Below are 25,944 nucleotides of genomic sequence, written 5' to 3'. Positions count from 1 at the left end.
GGCCACTACGCAAACGAGTGTCGTAGTAGGTACCATATTACCAAACAATAATATACAAGTTTTTAAAATTCCGTTAATAACCGAGAAGAGCGATCCTCTTCCGTAAAACGGGAATACCAAGGACGGTTAGGATTTTGTCAGTATTACAAAAACAAAAAACAATCATAATATTAAAGATTATAGGAAACGTATATTTAATAAAAAAAAAATAAAACAAACAAATTCACCGACTCAAATAACGTGAATAACGAACCTATAGTACTTACTAGTTATACGAATCGCATCATCGACGAAATAAACCAAAACCAAGTACGAGAAGTCACGCAATTCCACGAAGAACACATTATGTGTTCATCGCACAACTTGTTAAAACACTTATTAATAGATTCCGGCGCAGAAATTAATCTAATCAAAATAACCAAATTGACAGGACGAGTAGTTGTAAATAAAGGTGAAAACCGTAATATTAAAAGTGTTAACGATGCACGCCTATCAGTACCATGGTATGCACCATGAATACGCTTATGCAAATATATTATGATTGAACGGTTTTTAAAAAATGCAATGACGTATTCGGTGACTTTCCTATAACTGAATCAAGTATCATAGGTCGTGACTTTTTGAAGCAACACGAAATCACTATATGGATTGTAACCAAAACCTGTTAAGAATACAGCTAGAACTGTTGAATTAAAAAACGAAATTATTATTCCACGTGTTACTATAAATGTAAAAAAAAAACAAATTAGATTTAAACGAAAACTTAATCATTAATATTAATGCTAATAGCATTGACCCAATACACGAGACAAAAATGAAAAAAAATCTAATAAATATTTCTGAGGAACCATTCGTAATAGATGAACTATCATTCGTAAGAATTTTAAAATGAGAACCTTATTGTGAAACCGTTCTTAAGACGTCCATTACGGACGAAATACAAACCGATAGGATGGAAATTAAAAAAAAAAAGTTAAAATAGATGAGTTGAACAGAGAAGACTTAAAGTGTTTCATAACCTAACTTATACTTTATATTACTTTATACACAGTTCATTTTATAAATATTGTTATCTACAGAATAATTTGAAAGTTTTCATGGTTTTGATAAATTTTATAAAAATGTGATCTTAAAACGCTTATAAAAAGTGTTGCCACTGTGTTGTTTTTTATGCACCTATTTTTAATATTTTTAAATAGTCATAATAAACTTTTTTTAAAAAACCTTTAGAACGTTTAAATTTTTAGGTTTTTGAACGAGAAAAGATTTTTCTTTATTAAAACCAATAACTGTGAACGACTCAAATGGAATACCTACACATATTGCTGTTATAGATTATAAATAATCTATTGTATTAAGTCCATATACTATAAATTATAAATAGTGAATTACATAATTAATAGACACTCAAATCGATATAAGAGATATTATTATGTAGGTAAATAACTCGTTTTTTGCATTAGCCCAGCGGTTCTCAATATGTGGTATGCATACCACCAGTGGTACGCAAAAGACTACATGGTGGTACGCGGAAGACTGCGTGGCGGTAGAATGGAAAATTGAAAATAAATATTCGTTTCTGATCTCATTGACAATTTGTTGTTTAATTCATATCTTATTTTTAAAAAAACCTATAAATAAAAACAATTATATTGTAGTATTTTACTGTCTTATTATTTAAAATAAATGCATTTAACTAAAAAGTAAAGCATTCCATTGTTCTCTTTTGATTGATTAGTGGTACATGATTGCAGATTAATAATACACCAAATAGTACCAAAAAAAAAAAGTTTGAGAACCGCTGCATTAGCCTATTGATAATGTCTTTGTTTATTAATACTAAACCAGAAAATAAATGTGGATAGACATACCTAGATGTTTAATGACTATACATAAATTATAAACTTATAATTACTTCCAAACCCGATCTTAATGGAATAATTTATCATTTTTTTTTAATATAAACCATAACCATAAATAAATATCATAATATAATATTGACTGTGTTATTGTTTCATAGCATTATTACTTACTTTGAAATTTAAATGATGACTCAAACGTTTCTTGTTATATATGATACAGTCATATTACTTCATAGTGATAATTACTATAATATATATAAAAAAGCAAATACACAATTGCATTTCGTTTAAGTATGGTTAAATAATTGTGTGTTATTCATATCTTCAATTAATCTCTCTACCTTTAGTCTTTGAGCAACAACGGGGTTGCTTTAAGACAGATTTAAAGACTCAATTTGTTTTTCAACACCGATTCTAGTTCAAATTCTTTCTGTAATTTCTACAAAAATATATACTTAACATGTATTAATAAAAAAATATATTTCTATGTAAATATTATGTGTGCGTACTATGTAACTAATACCAATATATATCATTATATAATTTACGATAATTTCAGTCAATTGTCTATAACCATCTCTTACATAAAGTTCTTTTGTATTTTCAAATCAAATTATGTTGTGCTATTTCCGTTTTTGATTTTTGCTATGCCATTCGGAACAGGATTTCTATTTCTCCATATCTATAAAAATAATTAGTCAAAATAGTGCTCAATTTTTTTTAAAACACATACCTACAATGTAATATAACATAATGTATAATGTAAGATTATGTTCAAGAACTAAAAATAATCATTCTATTTCTAAAATATTTTCTCTTTCTATACTCTTTGTTTTATCTGTAATTTTGTACACGGCCCTAAAATATATTTACCATGGTATATATAGTTGGCAGCTGTTGTAATGATTCGCAGGGCACTCCGCTGCAGTTGTTTAACATATATTATATTATATTATCTCTTAAAACCTGCAGGCAAACTAATAGTAAAATAAATTATTTTGTCTAATAACAATATAAACTGAAATAGCTAAAATTAATTCATAGGCTCGCAGATCGTCTTTGCTCAGAATCGTTTTTCGTATACAATGATGTTATAATATGTTTCATTGAATTTAAATTAAACACATCCATCACAGCGACCCACTTGATACCTATACACCGTACAGGGTACAGCAAATCGGCAATCACCTAACCACTTTTTTTTATTGGTTATTGTATAATTATTATGTATAAAACACTTAATTATGTCCCATCCAAATACTTTCTTCTTTGTACACTTCTAAATCCTAATAAAAAAAGTTCTATGTCAAACTTTTTGTGTATACAACAAGTGTTTTTATTATTTTTTTTTTTTTAAGAAAAATATAATTGTATTAAAACTGAAATATTATATGCACAATATGCGTAATAATAATTCATTAATAATTAGAATAAATTAACTGAATAAATAGTGAAACGCGACGTCGCAAACTCCCAGTGTGAATAATTACGTGGAAAATGCATTGCTTCATTTTAGGTACAGCCGCGTCCAAAACGCTAAAAATTAAACCAGCGTGTTTCAATGGATTTGAACGTTTTTATTTTACTCTGGTGTAAAACTGTGGACATAGTTATTTGTAGTTTGTATGTGACTGTTTAATTTTGGGTGCTCCAATTTAGCAAATGTTCGAAAGCTATGTCAAAATCGCTTGATGTGTACGGGTGCCGCTCGACTATCAAAACAAATTAAAATTATATCCTTAGTGATAGTCGATAGACAATACAGTGAAATATTAAAATATATTATCTTGAATTGTTTTTGTAAATTTCAATACTGCTATGTATAAATAAATATGTATTAAAAAAAAAATAAAAATATTATGTAATTAAAATAAAAGTACTCTATTTTTCGTCGGTCTAATTTTACTGTTTAAGGTATTGCATTTTTCTATAATAAAAAAACTTTTTGCAACTATAATAAAATTATAGGAAGATCTTAGTGACTTGCTACATATATTTTTCTGAAATTCCATAATATATATTATAATCACAATATGATAAATATAAAAATAAAACACTTTACCTTTTATCTATAGTAGAGTATTTAGGGGTAGACAAGAATAATTATGCGAGTGGTGTTTCTGAACATAAGCTGAAGGTATTATATATTTAAGAATTTAGACCAGTTTTGGAAAGGACTGCAGTGTTGAGAACAAATAGCGAACCAATAGATCTATTATAAGTGAATGTGTACACGTCTCTGCGGACCCGCAAGACAGGAAATTCTATAAAAATTGTGGTAGGAGATCTGTACTTTAAGTGTGGGGGAAAGAAATGCATCTCCTCTCAATAATATAGAAAGTGAAAGCATACATGACCTTGGCCATGGTCCATGACAATGACCTTATATAGTGTTATAGAATTTTCAGCATCCAAGTACGAGGTTATACAAGTAGTACAACCTTCCATCGCGAAACGTTACACAGCGTAACAATAAAATCACTAGATAGATTGAAAACCAAACAGATTGACTGATATGTACTGATACAAAAGCGTTTCAGATTGTGCACGACGGACGTAAGAAGTCTTATATGCACCAGTTGTAATACAGACCATTTTCTGATAATAGCAACATTAAGAATTAATTCAATAGGTTATAAAAAGCTGAAGGAAAAGGGCAAATCTCAAAGTAGACACACTTAAGACTCAGAAATCCAACGGAAGTACTGATGAACGGAGAAGGAAGTCCGACAAGAAAATTCAGGAAGAACTGGGCTTGGCACCAGTCATTAGTTACATAATGGAAGGACAAAAATTCACTGGTTGGGCCATATTATAGCTTAAAGAAACCATTAGAGCAGCTATGGAATCGAAACCGGAAGCGAAAAGACCTCAAGATAGATTGATGAATAAGTGGATAGATGTAGTTAAGAGGATCTTAAAGTTTAGCTGAGAGGCAACGACATTAATAGAACTGTAAACGTCAGTGATGATGATGATAATTTGTATAAAATATATACATAACATTTACACCAATTAATAACTAATCAAATATGTTTTTAAAAAATATGTGAGCATAGACCATTCAAGCGAATCTACCCAAAATGTGATATGTTTAGGTGAATATTTATTCAAATAACTGACGGAAAATAACTGTAGGCGAAAAAGTATGAATAGGTTTATAGGTAAATTAATTTATATGTTGTATAGTAAATTTTAATGTTTGTTGTTGATTGAAAAAATAAAAATAATGAATTAAAATCACACAGATTCAATGCATATAATTTATAATGAAATTTAACTTTGAAAAAGTAGGCGCAAGCGGGTGTGTTAAACGTTGACAGGTACCTACATGTTTGGTTGAAAATGTATTTTCCACGAACTGTATTTCTCAGAATTATATTTATTCAGGATTTCAGGAATTAACTGTGAAATGTATTGTAATGTACATTTAGAAATTTATTTTTTGGAAACAAATTGTATCACAAACATATTTTGTCTAAATGTATTTGATCGGAAATATATTTCCCATGAACTATAAATCGTCGAGAACGCATTTCATCGGAAAAATAGTTTTTCGGAAAAACATTTTCCACGAACTGTATAGTATTTTTTAAATTATATTTTTCTTATCTTTATTAATGGCAATCGCGTTACCTTGGTAACTAGCCTCGAGAACCCCCCCCCCTCATAGTAAAAGTTGCAGCCTCAAACTTGAACTTAATATCTCGATGTTCACATAATAATAGGTAATATTGTTAATAGTAGTATAAAATATTAAATTCTAAGATTGTTTTTTAAAAATACCTATTTGTCCCTAACAATTTATGTAACGAAAGTTAAGTGGATACACAAAGTAAAAAGCGACTAAAAACATTTTCCTCTGACTTCTAATAGAAAATTGCCTAGATACTGATATTTTTGATTATCTAGCCTGGTGTCTTAACATCGTATATAAATAATTTGATTTAATTATTAAATCTAACTTCTATAAGTTAATTTAATAATTATTTTTCGATTTTATTCAAATACTAGGAATGTTATGAGTGAGCAGATGATTAAAATAAATAGTTTATACCTACGTTAGTATTACTTAATAATAATTTATTAATTACAAAAAGTTTTTTCGTAATAGCATACTTAGCTGTGTTAGTACATAACCATATGGACCCATAACCAAATTATGTCCTTACTTATACAAAAGAGTTAAAGTTTAATAGTTTTATAAAGTAATAATCTATTCACTTTTGAATAATAGTCAATAATTCTAAGATATTAAGTACCTACCTATAGGTAATAGTGTATTATTATTTAAAACATTTTAATTTTAATGATTCTATGATAAATAATATAGGCACCTATATAATATATCAATGTTTTCAAAAATTTTAAAAACCTAAATTAAATATATGATCTTTCAGTATAAATTCAGCATTTGATTAAGATTTGATACTGAGTAGGTATTCATTTGAACACAAAAACATATTTATTATTTAATAAATTGCAAACATCTTTATTCTAAGCAGTCCGGCAGAGCCATAATCACACTGTATTATAATAACTTTAAAATTTTAAAATTGTTAATATTTATTATGAAAATGTGAACTTACATAAATTATCTATTATCTATTATATATATTTAAATTAGTATTAGATACCTACTATTTTTGTACCTAATAAAATCGTTACATTATTTATAAATTAATTAATTTTTATAACATATTTTATATCACTAATAAATATTATTTATTTAATAGCAGTACAATACAAAATTCTACATAATATAATCCTTAATATTTATTTTAATATTGCTCAGTGGAGCAATTAGAAAAAAATTTGGGGGGAGGGGGGTACATTATCACAATATATATCGTATACATATCTATATGTATTATATAAGTTATTATACAAGACCTCGGAGAAATTTCGAGGAAAGGGGTTTACAACCCCTTAACCCCTCCGGTTGCGCCACCAACATTGCTATTAACATGGTGTACTATCATGCTTTACGAAAATGGCATTTTAACTTCCATATGTACCTTATAAATACAATTTTCAGTATATATCGATAATATTGTACATTATGTTACATTTAAGATATAGATGAGTTAATTGTATCAATCTAGTTTAAACAAGGGTCTTAATATAATAAAATTGTAATATTGATTTTATATATTATCATGTTTATTACTCACTCGATTTTAAGTTTAATGGCCAAAGTAGATGGCTTTAACCATGTTGAGTCACTTTGTCGCAGTGTCACCAGTTTTTTTCATGATTTTTCCATTATTATTAAGTAACGTTGTATTTATAAATATTAATATCTTATTATTACGTAACGTTGTATTTATAAATATTAATATCATATTATTAAGTACCAATCTGCTATTATTGCTATTAACTTCTGAGTTACAAAATACCACCTTGTCGTAAAAAAATATGAATAGATTCTTGATACAAAATTATGGTAAATGTGTAAATTAATATCAATAACATTAAAATCTTAAAAATCTTGGAAATTTCTTTGTGTATAATAGTAAAAATTATAATGGTTGTAAAAGTTTATAATTCCCATAAATAATGTTTTTTAATTTAAAAAAAAAAATTAAAGAACATCGTTATTCATAGTTTAAATATGTTAAGATGGTTTTTTATAGTTTTGGTTTCAATGTGTCTCGTTATTAAGAAACAGAAGGTACCTATTAAATTGTCAAGCCTTAGCTATAAAAATTTAACAATTTTTATATATTTTTAATGAAACTATTAATTTTTAAATAAAAAAATATTACGATCGTCTCATTTTATAAAACTTTAAGAACTTAATAGTTATTATTTAACTCTTAGCCTTTTGTAATGAAAAAAAAAAATAATAATAATTAAGAGGATGTCAGCGCACTATATGTTTTCTCTCTCTGGCCCACGCGCAACATAGACAAAACGCATTTACGCAGAACCATTTTTTCTATAATTTTAAGTTATTTTAGAATAAACACACTCATTATAAAAAAGATATAGAATAATAATTTTGAGGGAATAACATATCGATTTGTCAAAATATGGTCTCAAAACAATTTAAATATCGTTTAAATTTACAACATTATTTTGTTTATTTTGAAAGTCAAATAACAATAAAATATAAAATCGATATGTCATTCCCTCAAAAATATTATTATCTATCTTTTTTGTTATCGGTGATTTTACTCTAAGATTACTTAAAAACATAGAAAAAATGGTTCTGCGTAGGTAAATGCGTTTTGTCTATGTTGGGCGTGGGCCAGAGAGAGAAAACAAATAGTGCGCTGACATCCTACAAAGAACTTTTTGAAATGTATAACACAACAAACCTAAAATCATAAATATTTTAACAATGTCTCAACAAATACTATAAAAATTATAAACTCGTAATAATATAATAATTATTTTAATAAAAATAAATAAGTTATTGTTGTAGTTCAATACTTTAATAAGGGAATGAAAAATGTCTTCCATCGAACCCGTAATTTCATGCATGTCTTAAAAAATAAAAGCTATTCAACTAATTTAAAAACATGCAAATAATTGTTTATTGAATTTAAACTTCCATCATCGCCCAATGGTTTGATGCCTGTTTTATAAATACATAAAAAAATGTATTTATTTTGTTAAATAACAACCCAAGACGAACGATGATACACGACGAATACAAATACCCTACACGGACATCCATAGGGAACATTTTAGGAGGGAATAAAATTTTTTTTTAAATTTAAGCTTTATAAAAATTAAATTTATCATAATATATTATCATAGTATATTATTATTAAATTATGAATTATCATAATTTTTCAAAGGTTAGGTAGATTATGTCACCCCTTTTCACCGACCATAATGGCAGATCTAGGATTTTTATTTTGAGAAGGAGTGGGGGAAATTTATCATATTATATAATTTTTAAACACAATACGTATTTAGCATTTTATGTTAGGCTTAGGCCTTTCAAAAATAACAGGCAAAGCCTAAAGAGGGGGGGCGAGCTCTTAGGACCCCCTTGAATTCACCACTAACCACTTAAATAGAAGCTCATTAGCACAAACCACAAACCACAAACAAGTAGCTGAATTAATAATGATCAAAGTTTCAAACTGTTCTTTTTTCTGAAAAAATGCTATTCCAACAATAAAGGTGAATACCTACCGATGCAACGTTTTTCCAACTTTAATACTATTCCAAATAAATATGGTTTAGAGAAAATATATTTCCGAAATAAACGTTTGAACAAAATATTTTCCAACAAAATAATTAACCCCCACATTTAAATGCAATACTAACTTACTTTAAAAAAGACTAATTTTAAGAATATTTTTTTTAGTGTAGTTTTTTTTTTTGAAATATTTTTCGTCATTTTTGAAAAGAGTAATGTTACATAACTTAGTAAAACATCTAAAAAATATTCATACATGGATTCGTTGGATACATAATATGATGTAAGTACCTATTCTATTTAAACTTTGGATCTCCATTATTAAATATTAACTCAAAGAAAAAAGTATTTGATGATTTTATTTATTTTGATAAATTATTAATATAATTGAAAAAAATGTCAAGGTTAAAGTCTACCTAATATTAAGACGTGATGTACATATTTGTAAATATAATAGGTACATAGTGTGAACACAACTATAAGTATTGAACTATACTCTTTACTTCACAATCTATATGATGATTATGATGTAATGACCATCCAACAATGTTGATGAATTGCAGATAGGTATACTTTCTCTCAGCAAACAAATTTTAGCACCTAATTATTGACCTATAATATTAACATAGTTACCTAGCCTACCAAATTCATATTAAAATAAAAATCAGGATATTCAAATTTTAAACCTTTTAGTTCCATGTTATTGTGAAATGTTTACACAAAACTAATTTTAGACAAAATCAGTTTTATTTTATTTTGCAATAATTTAAAAACAATAATAGCCACAATCCGTAGGAACAAATACATATTTTCATCAAATATTTGGTGACTGGTTTACACCTATAGATCAAAAGTTACCTACCTAATTACAAAATACTCACAACTGCTACCATACAGCAGAACAGTTACCTAATTTAATATGTCTTAAATATATAATAGCACTCCATGCTTTAATTTTATTATTTCATGTAATGGAGGTTAACTATCAAAATATTTGGTAAACATACAACAAATACAATAATTTAATAGACAGTAAGAATTTTCAATTTAAAAATGATAAAAAATGTGGAATTTAAAATTTTATTAGTCGTTTTACTTTTCAATTGCAATAAATTGTACATAAGTTTTACAAATATACAATATTTATTTATTAATACTTACATTACATGATCAGTGATTACCGTCAGAAACACATTTCAGTTTCTTATTAAATTTTAAAATCCAGATAAAGTATGGTAAAAATAATAAAATAAACAGTCCAATTATTTCAAAATAATTATATTACTTATATTATGACAATATGGTTTTTCCTAACTAGTAAACACACTTTTTGGAATGTGTTGGAACAAAACAAAAAAATATTTATACATATATAAATATATTTATATGGGTGTCAAAGGCGTATTATTTTTAGCCTTAACCTTAGGTCTGGAAAGAACACAACTTTTAATTTTTGATACAAGCACTAACAAGTCGAAAAAAACAACAATATTTTAAAAATTTACAACAACACAATAAACTCTACACTCATTTGTTAAATGATGATTGCAACAAAAATGATTTGTGCTGGTTTTAAAAATTTAATTCTGTTAAATTTATGTATAAAAAAATAATTAAATTACTTCCATACCTATGAAATTATTAACCTAATCATTTATCTTAAATGCTTTAGTCAAATATCCATATTATTTAAGACAGAAATGACTTAGAGATTATCTGTGCTACTGAGTTGGCAGATTCACCTTTCACTATTTGCCTGTGATCTCCCGAAACAGAATGTATGTTTAAGGAACCTTTGCAAAGCTGCAAAATTAAAAAAAATAGATTATTCAAAGTAAGTTTAAATGTTGGTATATCATTATTATACATACAGGTTTTAGTCCATAGTCTGGTCCAAGAGATACAAAGTTGTCTTTTGCTGTAACCAAGGTAACGCTTCCATTGAATTTTTGTTCAGGTTTGTAATAGAAGGAAACAAATAATTTGCCATGGAATAGTTTAGCTGCGGTTTTCAGTTCATCTTTGTTTAAGGGTAAATCAGATAAGATATTCACTGCTTCTTCTAATTGTTCTTCTTTTGTCTTTTTTGTGGCAATTTGATCAAAGACCTAAATTTAAAATGAAGTTTCCAGTTTAAAGAATAATTTAAAATATTCAACTATAGATGTATAAAAATAATTATATAAAATCACTAATAAGTAGTAATTAATTAGCAGTAACATTATTAGGATTTATATATATTAATAAATATAAATTTACCACTTGGTAGTCTAGTTCCTTGAAAAGTAATACAAAGTAAGCAAAAGCATCTCTATCATCTACTTTATTATCTGAATGTCGGTTTTTAAATGCATTTTGATGTGTCAAAACATAAGACGGAGAACCATCCAATAGTACAAGGCTAACTTTCTCACCAGCAGCTTCTAATGCTACACCAGTTTCAAAAGCAACTGATGCACCAAATGAGTATCCTACAAGGTTGTATGGTCCAGACTTTTGGATTCCTTTAATTTTCTGAAAAAAATCAGTAAGAATGTTAGATTCTACCATTAATATTTTAAGTTACATCAACTTACAGCTACAAAGAATTTTGCCATAGATGCCATTGAATCAGTTGGGGCATCTTCAGTACATTGGAGTCCATAAATATTATAAGGTAATTTAGATGCTACTTCTTCTAATGCTGACACAAAACCTTCAATTGCACTGAACATAAACACATTAAGCTTGCTACTTTCTTCATTCTTCATGTTAATAATAGTTTCTTGAGGAACTAAACTTTGACTGAATTCAACCTACAAACAGAACATTTTAAATTAAATATAAATTATTTATAAAATAATCAATAATGAATAGTACAAACCTGATCGTTTCCAGCGGTTGTACCATTAGGTGTATCAGCAACAACTTCGCTACCATCATTTTGCAATTCTTGTAATCTCTTAACAGTCAAAGTTCTGATTTCTCCAACACTCAACACCAAATCGTAGTTTCTCTCCAAAGTCTGTTTGATTTCAGCACCCATCAAAGAGTCCATACCCAAATCAGCTAGAGTTGCTGACGCGTTGATATTCTTAGTGTCTTTGATACCAAGAATATTGGCAACAGCTTCAATTAGGCTCACTTGTCCAGCACCGCCAGAACCTCCCTTCCTCTTTTCAGCTAGTACCATAGAAGCCAAGACAGGTTGTGGGTGTTGCAAAAATACATCAAAAGCACTCAAACACGAAGCCATACGCTGCGGCAATGTACCACCAACCACTGTATCATTTCCACCCATCGTTTCCATGATAAGTCCAACATCTCCAATAGCACCCCATTGAATAGCCAACTAATAACAATAAATGATTATTAATATACAATTTAATTAATTTTAATTGGTAGCAAATTATTATATTATTTATATCAATATGAACATACTCCTGGGAGACCAGCTTCTTGTCTAGCTTCACAAATTCTTTCCATGACAGAATTAGCAAAACCGTAATTAGTTTGTCCAGCATTACCACGTCCACAAGACACTGATGAGAATACAACAAAGTGATCGAGTTCGGGACAAGACTTCCTAGTAACTGTGTCTAAGTTTTTGGTACCAGTTACTTTAGGTTTGCTCACAGTTTCAAAATCTTGTGGGGTTAGATTTTCTAAGAAAGCATCCCTCAATACCTTTGAAAAATTAATTACTCATTTTAAATACTGATAATAAACAAAAATTATTTGAAAATGTACATATGCAAAATGTTTTTAATTTTATAATATTTATTTATTCTTCAAGATAATATACAGGTTGATGCAAAAGTTGCTGACACATACCACTGTACGTCTACACAACAATTACAACACATTAACCATTCCTCAAAGCTTATCATTCGTACTAAAAATATAACTATCTGCCATTATTATCAGTGCACTCTTTTTTCATATTCGTTAAGCGTCAAAAACAAAAACCGACTTTTGCCACACCCTGTATATTACTAATTTAGATTTAACAATAAATTAAAATCATCATGTTAAAGTATATATTTTACAAGCCTAGAAACTATTTAATATGTACTGAAAAATAATAAAAATTACTTACAGCAGCCAAGTTGAAGACACCTCCAACAGGTCCCAATTTATTACTGTCATCAATCAATTGTTGAGCTCCAGTAATAGTTGAACAATCAGCCTTAGATATCAATACATTAACACCAGATTCTTTCCAATTGCTTACACAAGCAGCTTGATAACCAGTGGTGATTCCACTTCTAGCAGTTAATACAAGGTTTTTGGCTCCTCTGACAATCAACCAGTTAGCTAATTCCAACCCAAAACCTCCAAGACCTCCGACAAGCACATATGTCTTGTCTGGGTTCATATAAGATCGTGGAATAGAAGTTACCAGTTTAGTTGCAGGTTTAACAACTGCTGTGGATTCTTCATCTCTAATTTTCAATACTACTTTTCCAATATGTTTACCAGATCCAATAAATCTGAATGCTTGTTCTACTTGAGATTCAGTGTATACTGTAGCTGGCAGAGGATTAACTGCACCATTCTTAATACCTTCGTTAAGCAATCTTACAACTTCTTTCTTGTCTTCGTTTTCAGAATTGGAATCAAACAATGAGTCCAAAAGAATTCCGTGGAATGTAGTATTTTTCAAGAAAACAGACATTCCTAGAGGGCTGTTGTTTGACAAGTCAAGTTTACCGATTTCAAGGAAACGGCCATCTTTGGCCAAGCAACGAACAGATGCTTGTAATTTATCGTCTGACAATGAGTTCAGGACAAGATCTACACCACGACCTTTGGTTTCTCTCAATACATGTTGTTCAAAACTTGTGTCACGAGAGTTTGCAATATTTTTGTCAGTTAACTAAATAAAATTATCAATTATTAGTTATGTATTAAAATAATTTGGAAAAGGATTATTGTAATTGTTATTATTATATTATTACCTTAGGGAATGTCTTTTTCAAGAATTCTCTCTTTTGTTTGCTTCCAACAGTAGTATAAACAGTAACACCCATATGCAGAGCAATAGCGATTGCTGCTTGACCAACACCTCCAGTACCAGCATGAACTAACAATGAGTTACCAGGCTTCATTCGTCCTCTTACACAGAGTGCATAGTATGCCTAAAAACAAATAAAATAAAAATGTTTATGCTTACTCATTTTAGCCACATTAACTGATATTCAATTACTTACAGTTCCGTAAACAACAGGAATAGTTGCTGCTTCTTCCAATGTCCATTTACTGGGCACTTCCCACAAGAACCCAGGATCAGCAAGTACACTAGTAGCCAAACCTCTAGCAGCAAGCATACCCATCACCCTTTTACCTTTAGAGTTACGACCAGAGAATTCAAGTCCAAGAATACAGTCCTAAATTAAATAACATAGTACATAAATAGTTAAATGTTGTCACTTAATATCAATAATACAACATACTTGTCCAGCTAAATCACCAGGCAATGCATCAGGTGGAAGTTTTCCAGATGCTAACATAATATCACGGAAGTTAAGTGGTGCATAGTAAACGGTACACAGTTCAGTATTTGGGTTGTATTCAGGTCTAAAAAAAAAATTACTTGTAAGTCAATAAACTTATGTTTAAAACAAAAATTACTCACTTATAATAAGTCAAGGGTCCTTCAATCCATTTCAAACTGCTCAAATCTCCTCGAGTCAAAGCATTAATATAAGCATGCTCAACTTGTAATGAAGGCTTATCCTGTTGGTTTTCTAATTTCAAATGTCTCATTGAACCCCACACTCCATTAGGCTTCAATATATTACTCAGTAAATCTTTTTTCAGCTGTGCAGCATATAGAGGAGCAGTTAAAGAGAATTTTGGTGCAGCTGGGTCTTTAATGAATACTGATCTGACACTGTTGCCACCAGGTTCTTGTTTGACACAATTCATTAAACCGATAATACCATTAGTGTCTTCTCCTTGAGCAAACAAGACTATTTTCTTGCTTGGGTCAGCTTCAGCAGTTTTTAGAGCCGATTTTAATGTCTCAACCCATTCATAAGATTTTTCAGATACTTGGATAACTTCACTAACTGGTAATTCTTCACTAAGCTAAATAAAAAATACAAACAGTTAAAAATAGTTATGTTGGGTTAATAGTAATTAAATTCAGGGTTTAGTTTTATAGGGTAAATACATAACAAATTATACAGTCATTTTTTACCTTTCTCAATAAGAAGAAAGTTCTATCTTCAGCAGACAACTTGCTGATAAAAGCAAGATTACTACTCTCAGCAAGGCTTGGTGACACATTATTAGCTTCAGATAAAATGATAAATCCTCCATCTTTTACTGTTTCTGCCAAGTTGTTCAATTTGTTTTGTGATTGTAACACATCAAAAGCAATCGCTACATGAGCATTAGATTCAATTGGACCATTTTCCAAAGATTTTCCATTCATTTTTACTTCCATCGGTCCCAAAAATGGAGCTAAGGCTTGTATTTGAGTCGTAGCTAAGGATGCATCCAACTGAAAAGATAATAGAACTGTTAGATGAGCACTTAAATATTTAATAATGTTGCAATACTTACAGATATTAAGGGTTCAGATTCCAGAATGTTGACAACATTAGGCATGAAAATTCCTTCAAATGGTTTGTCTGCTCCGTATTCAACAACTTTAACTTTCATTGCACCAGCACTATTTTCCAATGCAATTTGAAGGTATGCAGCAAAAACACTTGAAACGTCTGTTGCGGGAGAAGTCTAAAAAATAATTATATTTATATTACTAAACCATTATATTATTTATTATATTATTAATAATAAGAATCTAAAATATAGCTGAGGTCTAGCGCAGTTTAATATATAATATATTAATATTAAACAACAAAAATGGAAATCTTACAAAATAAAATAAATCAGCGCTGATCATATATAATCATCATAATTACCTTATCAGTGTTGTATGGTACAAATGTATATTTTTCTAATTTAGGAGCAGCCTGTGATTGTTGTCTTCTTGGAGCCAAACTAGCTTTCATGCCACGCAATTCAATACCACCGGATTTGATAACATCAATATCTCTGTACATATATACTGGGACAGCTGAAACATTTTTTGAAATATTTATAGTAAAAAAATTGTGTTACAATAAAAATGTCAGACAACCTAAATGTAATAAATATAATAACCTTTACATTTGAAGCCTTAACTTTCAAATAAAAAAAAAATGATAAGTGTCAAATTAAAAAATACTCACGACTATTTTCTGGTAAAGTTTCAATATATTCCAAATGTTTTGCTGGATCAATAATAACTCTTTGCATTCTTGTTGGTAAATACAACTCTTTAGTTTTTAAACCCAAAATAGAGAATTGCAACATTGTATCAATGTATGTAATCCAGTTTCCAATCCAATCCAATTTACCACTGATGCCTACATTGTAAAACGCAAACGTTTATTGATTTATTTTTTACATTACAATTACAATTAAATATTAAATCAGATGTTTTACTTATTAATCAATTTAATATACTAAAAGTATTCACTAAAAACCTTTATTATCAGCTTCGTTAACTCCACGGAATACTCCTTTGTAATCATATCCTCTCAGTCCTAAGTCTTTGTAGATGTCTGCAGATTTAAGAGGTAAATTATTTTCGTCAACATATGGTTCAGGTAATTCTAATTGTTCTGTTTCAATATCATCTGGAACATAGATACGGCCAGTAACAGCAACTGAGCCACCTTCACAAATTTCAAAATTGCCAGTTCCTTCAAAAATGTTGATAAGGAAGTTAACATTTCCTGTAAAATAATGAAAAGAATTATAAGTTAATAGAATAATCAAGATATAATTTTAAAAATAAGTAATATCATAATTCATTGTGTAAGTAATTTTGTATGTATGCTATAAGCTTTAATTATAAATATAATAAACATTATTGTATTATATAATTATTAATTACCGTCTTTAGGCATTATAGTTGCACGTAAAAATTGTACATTTTCAATAACAACTGGAAATTCTTCAATGTTCTTATCTTGAAGTTTAGCAAAAGTTTTCCATACAAGTGTCTATAAAAATTACAATCATACATTAAAAATTATAAAAAATAAATAAAAAATAAATTTTATCTTACCAAATATCCAGTAGCAGGGAATAATACTCTGCCATCAATAGCATGTCCAGACAAATATTGGTCTTCTTCGTTACTTAAATCAATTTTAATAACAGATTCTCCAGTTCCAGCTTCCTATAATTAAATTATTAATAGCTAATAAAAATAACTCTTATTTTTTTCATTTGTATAGTTATATAAAATACATTTAATTTACCTTTTGAGCAAAATTGGAAACAAGCCATTCAACAGAATGATCCCATTCAATTAAAGACTGAATCATAGGTGTTCCTTTTGCTACTGGATAAGAAACAGCTGGATATAGATTTTTAATTTTTGGTTGAACTCCTGCATTGTACAATCTAAATCATCAACATTATAGCATTATATCTTTGATTTCATAAATTTATATATAATAATAAAACTTACTTTCCAATGGCTGATAACAATACAGAAATGTTTCCCTCAGGGTTTGTTGATCGTTTAGTAAGACCAATGCAGGAGCATTCAGGTCCTAAGGCCCTTTTAAGAATGGCTTGAAGTAAAGCATGTGGAGCAATTTCAACAACAATAGCATCTTTTGGTACATGAGCAAGAGCTTCCTAAATAAAATAAAAATATAGAAATTCAGTAAAAATAAATATATTATAATATATTATTATAGGAAAAAAAATTATGTGAACATCTTACGTGGAACAAAACTGGAGCTAATAAATTGTTTACATGATAAGCAGTTGAACTCATTTGAGCAAGTGGAGTGTTCCATTGTTCTTCAGGAATGGAAGAACTGATCCATCGAGAAGTACGAGGTTTTGGATTTGGTAAAATCTATTATAAAATAAAATCGCAAAATCATTTTTTAAATAAATTATTTAAGAATACATACACATATTTGTACACAAACTAAATGAAAACAAATACTTACTCTTTCTAAGCTATTTCGGAGCTTAGGTGCAGCATCAGCGATGTACTTGGAGTGAAAAGCAAATCCAGAACTCTTGACTTCTTTAGCAAAAATGCCTTCAGCTTGTAAAGTCTTGACAAAAGCAGAGAGACTTGATGGTGGACCAGATATTGTTACACTATCTTCACTATTATGACAAGCAGCAACCAAGTCAGCAGGCAATCTTTTTTTAGTTTCTTCCCACGATAAACCTTAAAATAAAAAGGTCTATTAGTATTGATATATTATGTAAAATTAGTAACATAAGTATAAACTATAATTATTAATAAACAAATTTAACTTACCGACAGCAGCCATAGATCCTTGAGGTAATTTAGATTCTAAAATGCTACGACCTCTCCAGAATGCAGCCTGAATTGCTTGATCAGCATTAAATGTACCATCAGCATATGCACAACCAAGTTCACCAACGGAGTGTCCAACAACACCATCTGGTTCAATTCCAATTGATTTCAACAGATCGACTAAAGCAACCTTAAACACACAAACAAATTGAATTTATTATTATATTTAATATATTTAATTTTAATCTTAATACTAACCTGCATGGATGTTATAGATACAAATGAGTTAAGGACATTGTCAAATGTTGTTTCGTCTTTTGAGTTAAGAATACTCAGCAAATCTAGTCCTTCAACTTTAAGTACAGCTGCAGCTCTATTAATTGCCCGAGCAAATGGTTCCAATTGAAGAAGTCCTTCAACCATACCAGCCCATTGACTTCCCATTCCAGAGAAAACAAACCAAACTGGTCTTTTAGTAGGCTTAACTTCCTAAAAATACATTAACAAAATGATACAATTTCAATATTTTAAATAATAGATTGAAAATAAAAATAACTTACTGTCACTTCAGTGATTGATTTTCCAAGGACAGCGTATCCTCTATAACCATGTCCATTGATATTATTAGCGTGAATATCATGTAATAAAGCAACAAAATCATCATCTAATGGTGCATCAGTAATCTAAAAAAATTACATTCAGTTAACTATCAACAATTAATTAAAGTATAAAAAGATATTTACATTTTTTAACATGTTGTTAACTGCATCATTTGTTCTTCCAGATACAGCAACCAAACGTGGTACATTATTTAGAATTGGAGCAGTCTTTGGTTTAGGATTAGACTTTAATAAGACGTGAGCATTAGCACCACCAAAACCAAAAGAGTTAAGTGCTACATAACCTCCACTGTAGTCCCAGTTTTTGTTAACAACCTGTAAATATAAGTTTTTTAAGAAGTCGTTTTTTTTTTTTTACACATAATAAAATTGTATATTATTTAATTTATTATAGAATTACTTGTAATCTTCCATCTAATAAAGCTGGAATATCAGGGTTTGGGTTAGCAAAATGAAGATTTCCGGGAATCTTCCAGATTCTAAAGAAATAACTATTTTAGCTAATGAACAAAGACCAGAAGCTGGTTCAGAATGGCCCATGTTTGATTTAACAGATCCGATTAACAAAGGTGTAGTACGATCTTTAGTGAAAAATTCAGCAATAGAATTAACTTCTTGTGGATCACCAACCTAAATGAATATGTTATAAGTTATAAAATGTCTAATCTTAATATTTAAAAAAATCAATTTCTATACTTTAGTTCCTGTTCCATGAGCTTCCACATACGATACTTCAGCTGGATTAACACCACATTTAGCATATACTTCTTGGATAAGTTTATTTTGCATAGCACCACTTGGGAATGTTATTCCTTGGTCTTTAAATCCATCAGTGTTAATAAGTGCTCCCATAACTGTAGCATAACTACGTTTTGCAACACTAGCTTTTTGCAAAAATATTGTTACAACAGCTTCACTTCTTACATATCCATTTCCTAAAATAAAAATTAAAAAGGATGATTATAAAAAATGTCTTTTCTTATAATAAATATTAATTAATTTACCTGTGACATCGAATGCTTTGCACATTCCTTGTGGTGATAACATGCTCAATCTATGAAACTGCAATGAATTTGTAGGTTTCAGCAATAGGTTAGCACCTCCAACAATAGCTGCATCACACTGCCCACTTTCAATAGCTTGTACTGCTTGTGACATAGCAACTAAACTGCTGGAACAAGCTGTGTCTATGGCAAAACTGGGTCCATTAAAATCAAATGTATACGATATTCTGTTGGCAAACATAGCCCGGCAACAGCCAGTCAAGCCATAACCATTGACACGTTCTGGCAATCTGGTCAAATAGTCATCAGTCTCACTGTTGGACGCACCAATATAAACTCCAATTTTAGTTCCACGTACATCATCTGGGTTCACTCCTATTTTAATATATTAATATTAAATTTAAAAACTTATATATGTTTATTTTATAATACATGTACATATTGAATAAAAGAGAAAAATTATCTTACCAGCATCTACAATACATTCATAAGTAGATTCTAAAAGTAATCTCAGTTGTGGGTCCATTACTTCGGCCTGTTTAGCATGCACTCCAAAGAAATTGGCATCAAAATATTCCAATCCCTTGAGTTTACCAGTTCTTGTTGGGAGGCCATGTAGACCTGGAATAAATAATTTTAAAAATAAATTTTATTTTAAAAGTATGATGTCAATATACAAATTATGTACTGTTTTACTTACCAGCTGGCCAACGGCGTTCATCATCTGTAACCAAATCAACACCAGCAAAAAGATTTTCCCTGAATTCTGCGATTGAATTTGATTCTGGAAGACGTCCGGAAATACCACTGATGACTATTTCATCATTTCCTGAGTATGGAGAGGTACCATTAACAGCCCCATTGCTGGTTTGTTGATTAGCTTGTGGGAATCTTGCTGGCATTGTGCCTTCAGCTACTAAAATATTTTTTAAACAATATTATTAGTAATAATGGAATAAAATAACAATGTTAATACTTTTTAATAAAAATAAAAACATTATTTAAATTTTTAAATTATTAACTTTAAAAATAAATATCTACTATTTTTCAAAAATTGACGATAAAATAAATTTTTATTATGCTCATCTTAACATATTTACGATGAATAATATCATAACAAAATAATTGCTTTCAAAATTAGGTAGTATACTAAATAATGAAATAATTATTTATTTTAACTACCTATATATTTATAATCATGAATTAGTAAATCATAATAAAAATATCATGTTCAGTTATTGTTTACAAACAAAATATAAGTGGAAATGTGGAACATAATTAATATTATATGGGTACTGTACAATGTAATATAATAAATAATTAATACCAAGGTACATACATTATTCATATTTCATAAAAAAAACTATTTAACACGGTATAGGCATAGGTATACTATAGATATAATTAAAATTTATGTTTTTTATAAAAAGTATATTTAACTTAAATTATATCCAAGTTAAAAATGAAATTGTTATATAATTTACTTTTATATAAGTAAGCTAACTTTATTAACCAAGAAATGTAATAATCTTAAAAAAAGAAATTTAGAGAACTACTGACGCAAAGTTTAACTTTGAATACATTCATAGATAATACCCCAGATAATACTGTATTAACAACACCAGATTAAATTTACAACCACTAGGAACTACTAAAAAATTGATTTTAAACTCAAGATTTATTTGATTGTTTACTGATTCTAATACCACTAATTTTAGTGTTTAATACTTTTATGTAAACAAAAACTAAAAACATTATTAAATCTACAAGCTTATCATTACAAACAAACATTTAAAAATTAAGAGTAGTATGTACTACGAGAATACCATATTTTATATGATTAGCTACTGCAAATTAATTATATTAAATATTTTAAAACGCGATTACTATTATTGTTTATTAGGTACTATTTACAACGTGTTAAATTATGATTGAGAAAAATATATTTTGTAGTGTACAATTTATTTTATGTATTTACATTCTACAATATTAATTATTCATATATCACATTCGCACATAATATACGATATCCGACAAAAATAAAACTGTAAGAAACATATTATTTTAGCTGCAAAATATTAATTATGTGAATAAATGGAATCAACTAATCAACTATTTTTCATAGTAGCAAGTACAAGGTCAAACTAGATGCCTAGATCAGGTTATTGTTCGATAATAATAATTTATTAAAATCTAAAAGTATCAGTGTTGTAAACACAGATTTTTCGAGATCATAGGTATACCTATTTGTTACGATGTTTATAATATCCACTACCTTGAAAAAGGTCATAAAATCACATTATGCAATTAGTAGGCATTTATTATAATAGGCCGTGAACGCCACTTTTTCCAAATTAATAATTAAAACTAGTTTTCTATAAATATATTTTCATAAAATAAGAATACAGAGATACCTAGGTTAACAAATTACAAGATGATATTATTCCATACATAATTACACAATCACTACATCAGGTGTTTAAACATTCAACATTTTACGTACGTAAACTTCAATAAACAAAAATGTTGTGAGTTAGTATATTATGGTAGGTAGGACGTAAGAACTATATTGTTAAATTTTTCAAATATCTGGTATGATTTAAAAAGAATAAACATTTGAAATGTGTCAATAAAATGTTATTATTCGGCAATTTACGAGGCATACGAATTATTATCAAGAAAAACCTACAAAGATGTCACAAATTATAAAGTTATAAATGATTGTGCAAAATTTAGATTTTAACGATGTCGTTTAATAGGTATGAATAAAAATTTTAATTACGGAAATATTTTTTTTTAAACCATAGAACATATTATAATAGTAAATATATATTAAATAATAAATACTATAATATCGTATACCTACGTTGGGTTAAGCCATTATTAATAATTTTCTACAAACTACAATCGTAATTTTCAGTATTATAATTAATAATAGATTAGAATATAGTCATAAGTCATAACATCGGTAATTTAATGTAAATTTTGAGTTATTCGTTCTATAAATTAAACATTGAACGTATATTGCTTAGCGAATAATTGTAATACATTGTTAAATAATAATAAAATAATCATTAAAATATGACAGAAAGTAATAGATTTTAAAATTTAAAAAAATACCTATTCGAACGAATCGATTTGTCATCATTACAGTGTCACGTGTTGAATGTTATATACTGTTTATAGTGTTGGTTAACAGCTACAGTGGTCAGTGACGCTTTGATTACAGCATTACACAGCAGTTCAGAGGCATGCTACGAGAGATGAGAGTATGATATACCCTACTTCTACCTTATTTGTCTATTGATTTCTTATAATTTATAAAATTTAAATAAAATGTTTTAATAAAATTTCATGTTTTCAATATTTTTTTCATTTTACGAAAAGTAGGAACGAATTCCCCTTACACTCAATTAAAAATAAACTAGAACCTACAGGTAAATGCAAGAGTTTTTATCGAGGTTTTTATTTTATTTTTTCATTATGACATAGTTTGAGAATAATGAGAGTAATCAAAAATGCATATGACCCTTTCAAAATAACTGAACACGCCACTGATTAGAACTTAATTAAATTAATGCGAAAGCAGAATAGGTACTTGAAAACTACTCATAATATTAGCCCATTTGACTGGAATTGTAATATAATGAATCCAAGTCTCGGTAGCGATAAATAAGACAAGGCACAGGCAAATCGACAAACATTGTCGCGTTTTAAAGAATTAAAGAAAATTCCACGATAATGGTTGACTAAACAGAGAGATAATCTTCGACGTGTGTGAGAATCGAGTTAGGTTAAGTTTCAGATCGAAACGATTTAGCCAAACTACTTAAACTGAAACCAACAAAGGTAAAAATGAACGATAATTATTAACTTCCGGTCACATAGATTAAAAATAATTAAATGTAAAAAAAATCTATAGAACAATCGTGAATCGAGCGATTGAGTGTATCATGGTGTACGCTAGTGCATGATGTGGAGATAAATAAAAACAAATACAGCAATACTGGATCTAAAAAAATTAGAAAACCAAAGAGAAAATAAACGTAATAATATAATATCAACTGTGTATTGTATAATTGAGTAATATCAGACTTAGCATATTTGTCTAGGCAACCCGGGGGCCGGCTGTCACAACTGTTATCGCACGCGAACGCTCTGTCGAAAAGATAACACGACTAGGCGGCATGTAATCTCTCGAGTAGCACATAAATACACAACACAATATTATTATCATAGTTATTATGAATAATTACGAAATATTAATTATGATAATTATTATCTTTACGATTGTGATTAGTTACTTCTTAGTTCTTACCCATTTCGGTCGTACTAGGTATACGATATTGTTGAGCGGCGAGTCGAGTGGTGTCTATTAACCCGACACGGTGGCAGCGTATAAATTTCAAACCACTACTCTACCAGAAAAAGCTTGACGCGTATTTTACAAACTCACGACGTATTCGATTCGCCGGATGTAGATATGATACAATAAAAAATACGTGCGATTTTTAAATTATTATAGTCACTGCCGTTCTGCCGACGTAACACGACTAATATTTTATACTACGATAATATTGTAACACGTCGAAAATCGTTTTACGGTTTTCAATAATTTCGAACACGCGAATGATTGAAGTACGTACTTATGAGGTTTTACGATAATAGTATCGTGTTTGTTTCTCTGCAAAATATTGTTTGGCGATATTATTCGGACGGACGCCAAACACGAGAGTGAACCAGACCTCGGCAATACAGTCGCTTTAGCTACAGTCTTTACTACGGCGTACACTAAAACGCGATCGTGAAACGGAAAGAGGAGATGAAAAATAAAATGGGTAGAAAAAGCAGAGAAAAAACCGTTTCAGCCGCGTACTGTCGCGTCGGCGGGGAGGTGGAACTGTGGAAATGTGGAAGTGGCGTGACCCGAGGATAGTCGGTGGCGTGATACTAGAACAGGCGTTCCGATTGGATGAGGGATCGTTTGCGCGCACGCGCACGATCGGGTTGCAGACACACGCACGCGGTGCGTCATCGGGTCTTTGGTATCCTCGGCCGCCGCGATTAGCGCTGCCGCCGACAACGGATCGTAGTCTCGCCACAAGGTCAATATAGCGACACGGGTACACGGCGATATCTGCCGGCGGCGGCGGCGGCGGCGGCGAGCGCAACAGTCACATAAATGCGACGTAGCACTGGGTCAGACTTTCGTGTTTTGTTTTCGTATTTCGTTTTTTTTTCCCTACCAATCCACTACATAGAAGAAGCATACGTTTCTGCATTCGTCATCGCCCGATGCACAGACGATTTCAGACGATCGAGAGTGGTTTCAAAAACCAAAATTACGAACACCGACCACTACAACACCAGCCCCCCCCCAACAAGATCCATCCACCACCCTACATAATGGAATTCCACAAGACCGTCCCATAATACGCAGTATGATATCCTAAAACCACCCGATAGTAGATTTCTCTTATATTTTAAAATTCCTTTAACTTCTGTTTTTTTTTTTTTTTTAAGCGCTGTAACATTCATTCCGTGCGATTCTGCGGTGATCGTAATAATTATACGAATCGTAATTACGATTTAAATATAAAAATATATTTATCATTTAAGATAACGCATAATTACGTATTAAAAACGAATAATTTATTACCCTATTTTAAAAATAAGAGATTAAAAGACGATTTAACGATCGTTATTATCAATAATAATACATATTATATTATAATAATTAGTATACTTAATCTCTTAGTAAGAAACTCGACGACTTTTGGGAACTGTTAAGTGGCATTAATTTTAATTTTTATTTTATTAGGCATTATAGTTCATACACATGAAACTAATGTATTTTCAACATAAGAATACATCTACCCGACTAACTATATCAACTAAAAATGTACACAGATTATATCAATAGTATTAAAATTGCTAAAGATATATTATTATCCTATTCTTAAAT

The 25,944-nt window shown here is 29.4% G+C and overlaps 1 protein-coding gene and 1 long non-coding RNA gene across 3 annotated transcripts; both read right to left on the bottom strand.

Annotated features, from left to right (window-relative positions):
* Positions 1–1,814: 1,814 nt before the first annotated feature.
* On the bottom strand, positions 1,815–7,221 carry LOC126548948 (uncharacterized). 2 transcript variants are annotated; one of them, XR_007603068.1, is made up of 3 exons: positions 7,037–7,221; positions 2,736–3,574; positions 1,815–2,544 (listed from the first exon to the last, which is right to left on the bottom strand). It is a non-coding gene; the product is annotated as an uncharacterized LOC126548948 (long non-coding RNA). The 2 variants fall into 2 exon arrangements; XR_007603067.1 differs by lacking the exon at positions 7,037–7,221 and adding an exon at positions 3,925–4,368.
* A 3,062-nt stretch (positions 7,222–10,283) lies between these two features.
* LOC114121653 (fatty acid synthase-like) lies at positions 10,284–24,855 on the bottom strand. The gene is given in 33 exon segments (XM_027984077.2): positions 10,284–10,824; positions 10,893–11,129; positions 11,281–11,535; positions 11,598–11,816; positions 11,885–12,352; positions 12,442–12,687; positions 13,100–13,879; positions 13,962–14,141; positions 14,214–14,390; positions 14,457–14,580; positions 14,639–15,093; positions 15,206–15,511; positions 15,574–15,747; positions 15,936–16,090; positions 16,245–16,421; positions 16,542–16,793; positions 16,955–17,063; positions 17,129–17,242; positions 17,325–17,469; positions 17,537–17,709; positions 17,798–17,935; positions 18,033–18,262; positions 18,356–18,545; positions 18,614–18,844; positions 18,916–19,038; positions 19,099–19,290; positions 19,376–19,446; positions 19,449–19,605; positions 19,672–19,910; positions 19,980–20,354; positions 20,448–20,600; positions 20,680–20,895; positions 24,298–24,855. Coding segments are annotated over 33 exon segments (7,179 nt in total). The 5' UTR covers positions 24,302–24,855; the 3' UTR covers positions 10,284–10,710.
* Positions 24,856–25,944: the final 1,089 nt, after the last annotated feature.

Source organism: Aphis gossypii, chromosome 1, assembly GCF_020184175.1.
Source record: "Aphis gossypii isolate Hap1 chromosome 1, ASM2018417v2, whole genome shotgun sequence".
Taxonomy (NCBI): Eukaryota; Metazoa; Arthropoda; class Insecta; order Hemiptera; family Aphididae; genus Aphis; species Aphis gossypii.
Note: the sequence above shows the minus strand (reverse complement) of the source record. Positions and strands in the feature narration are given on the sequence as shown.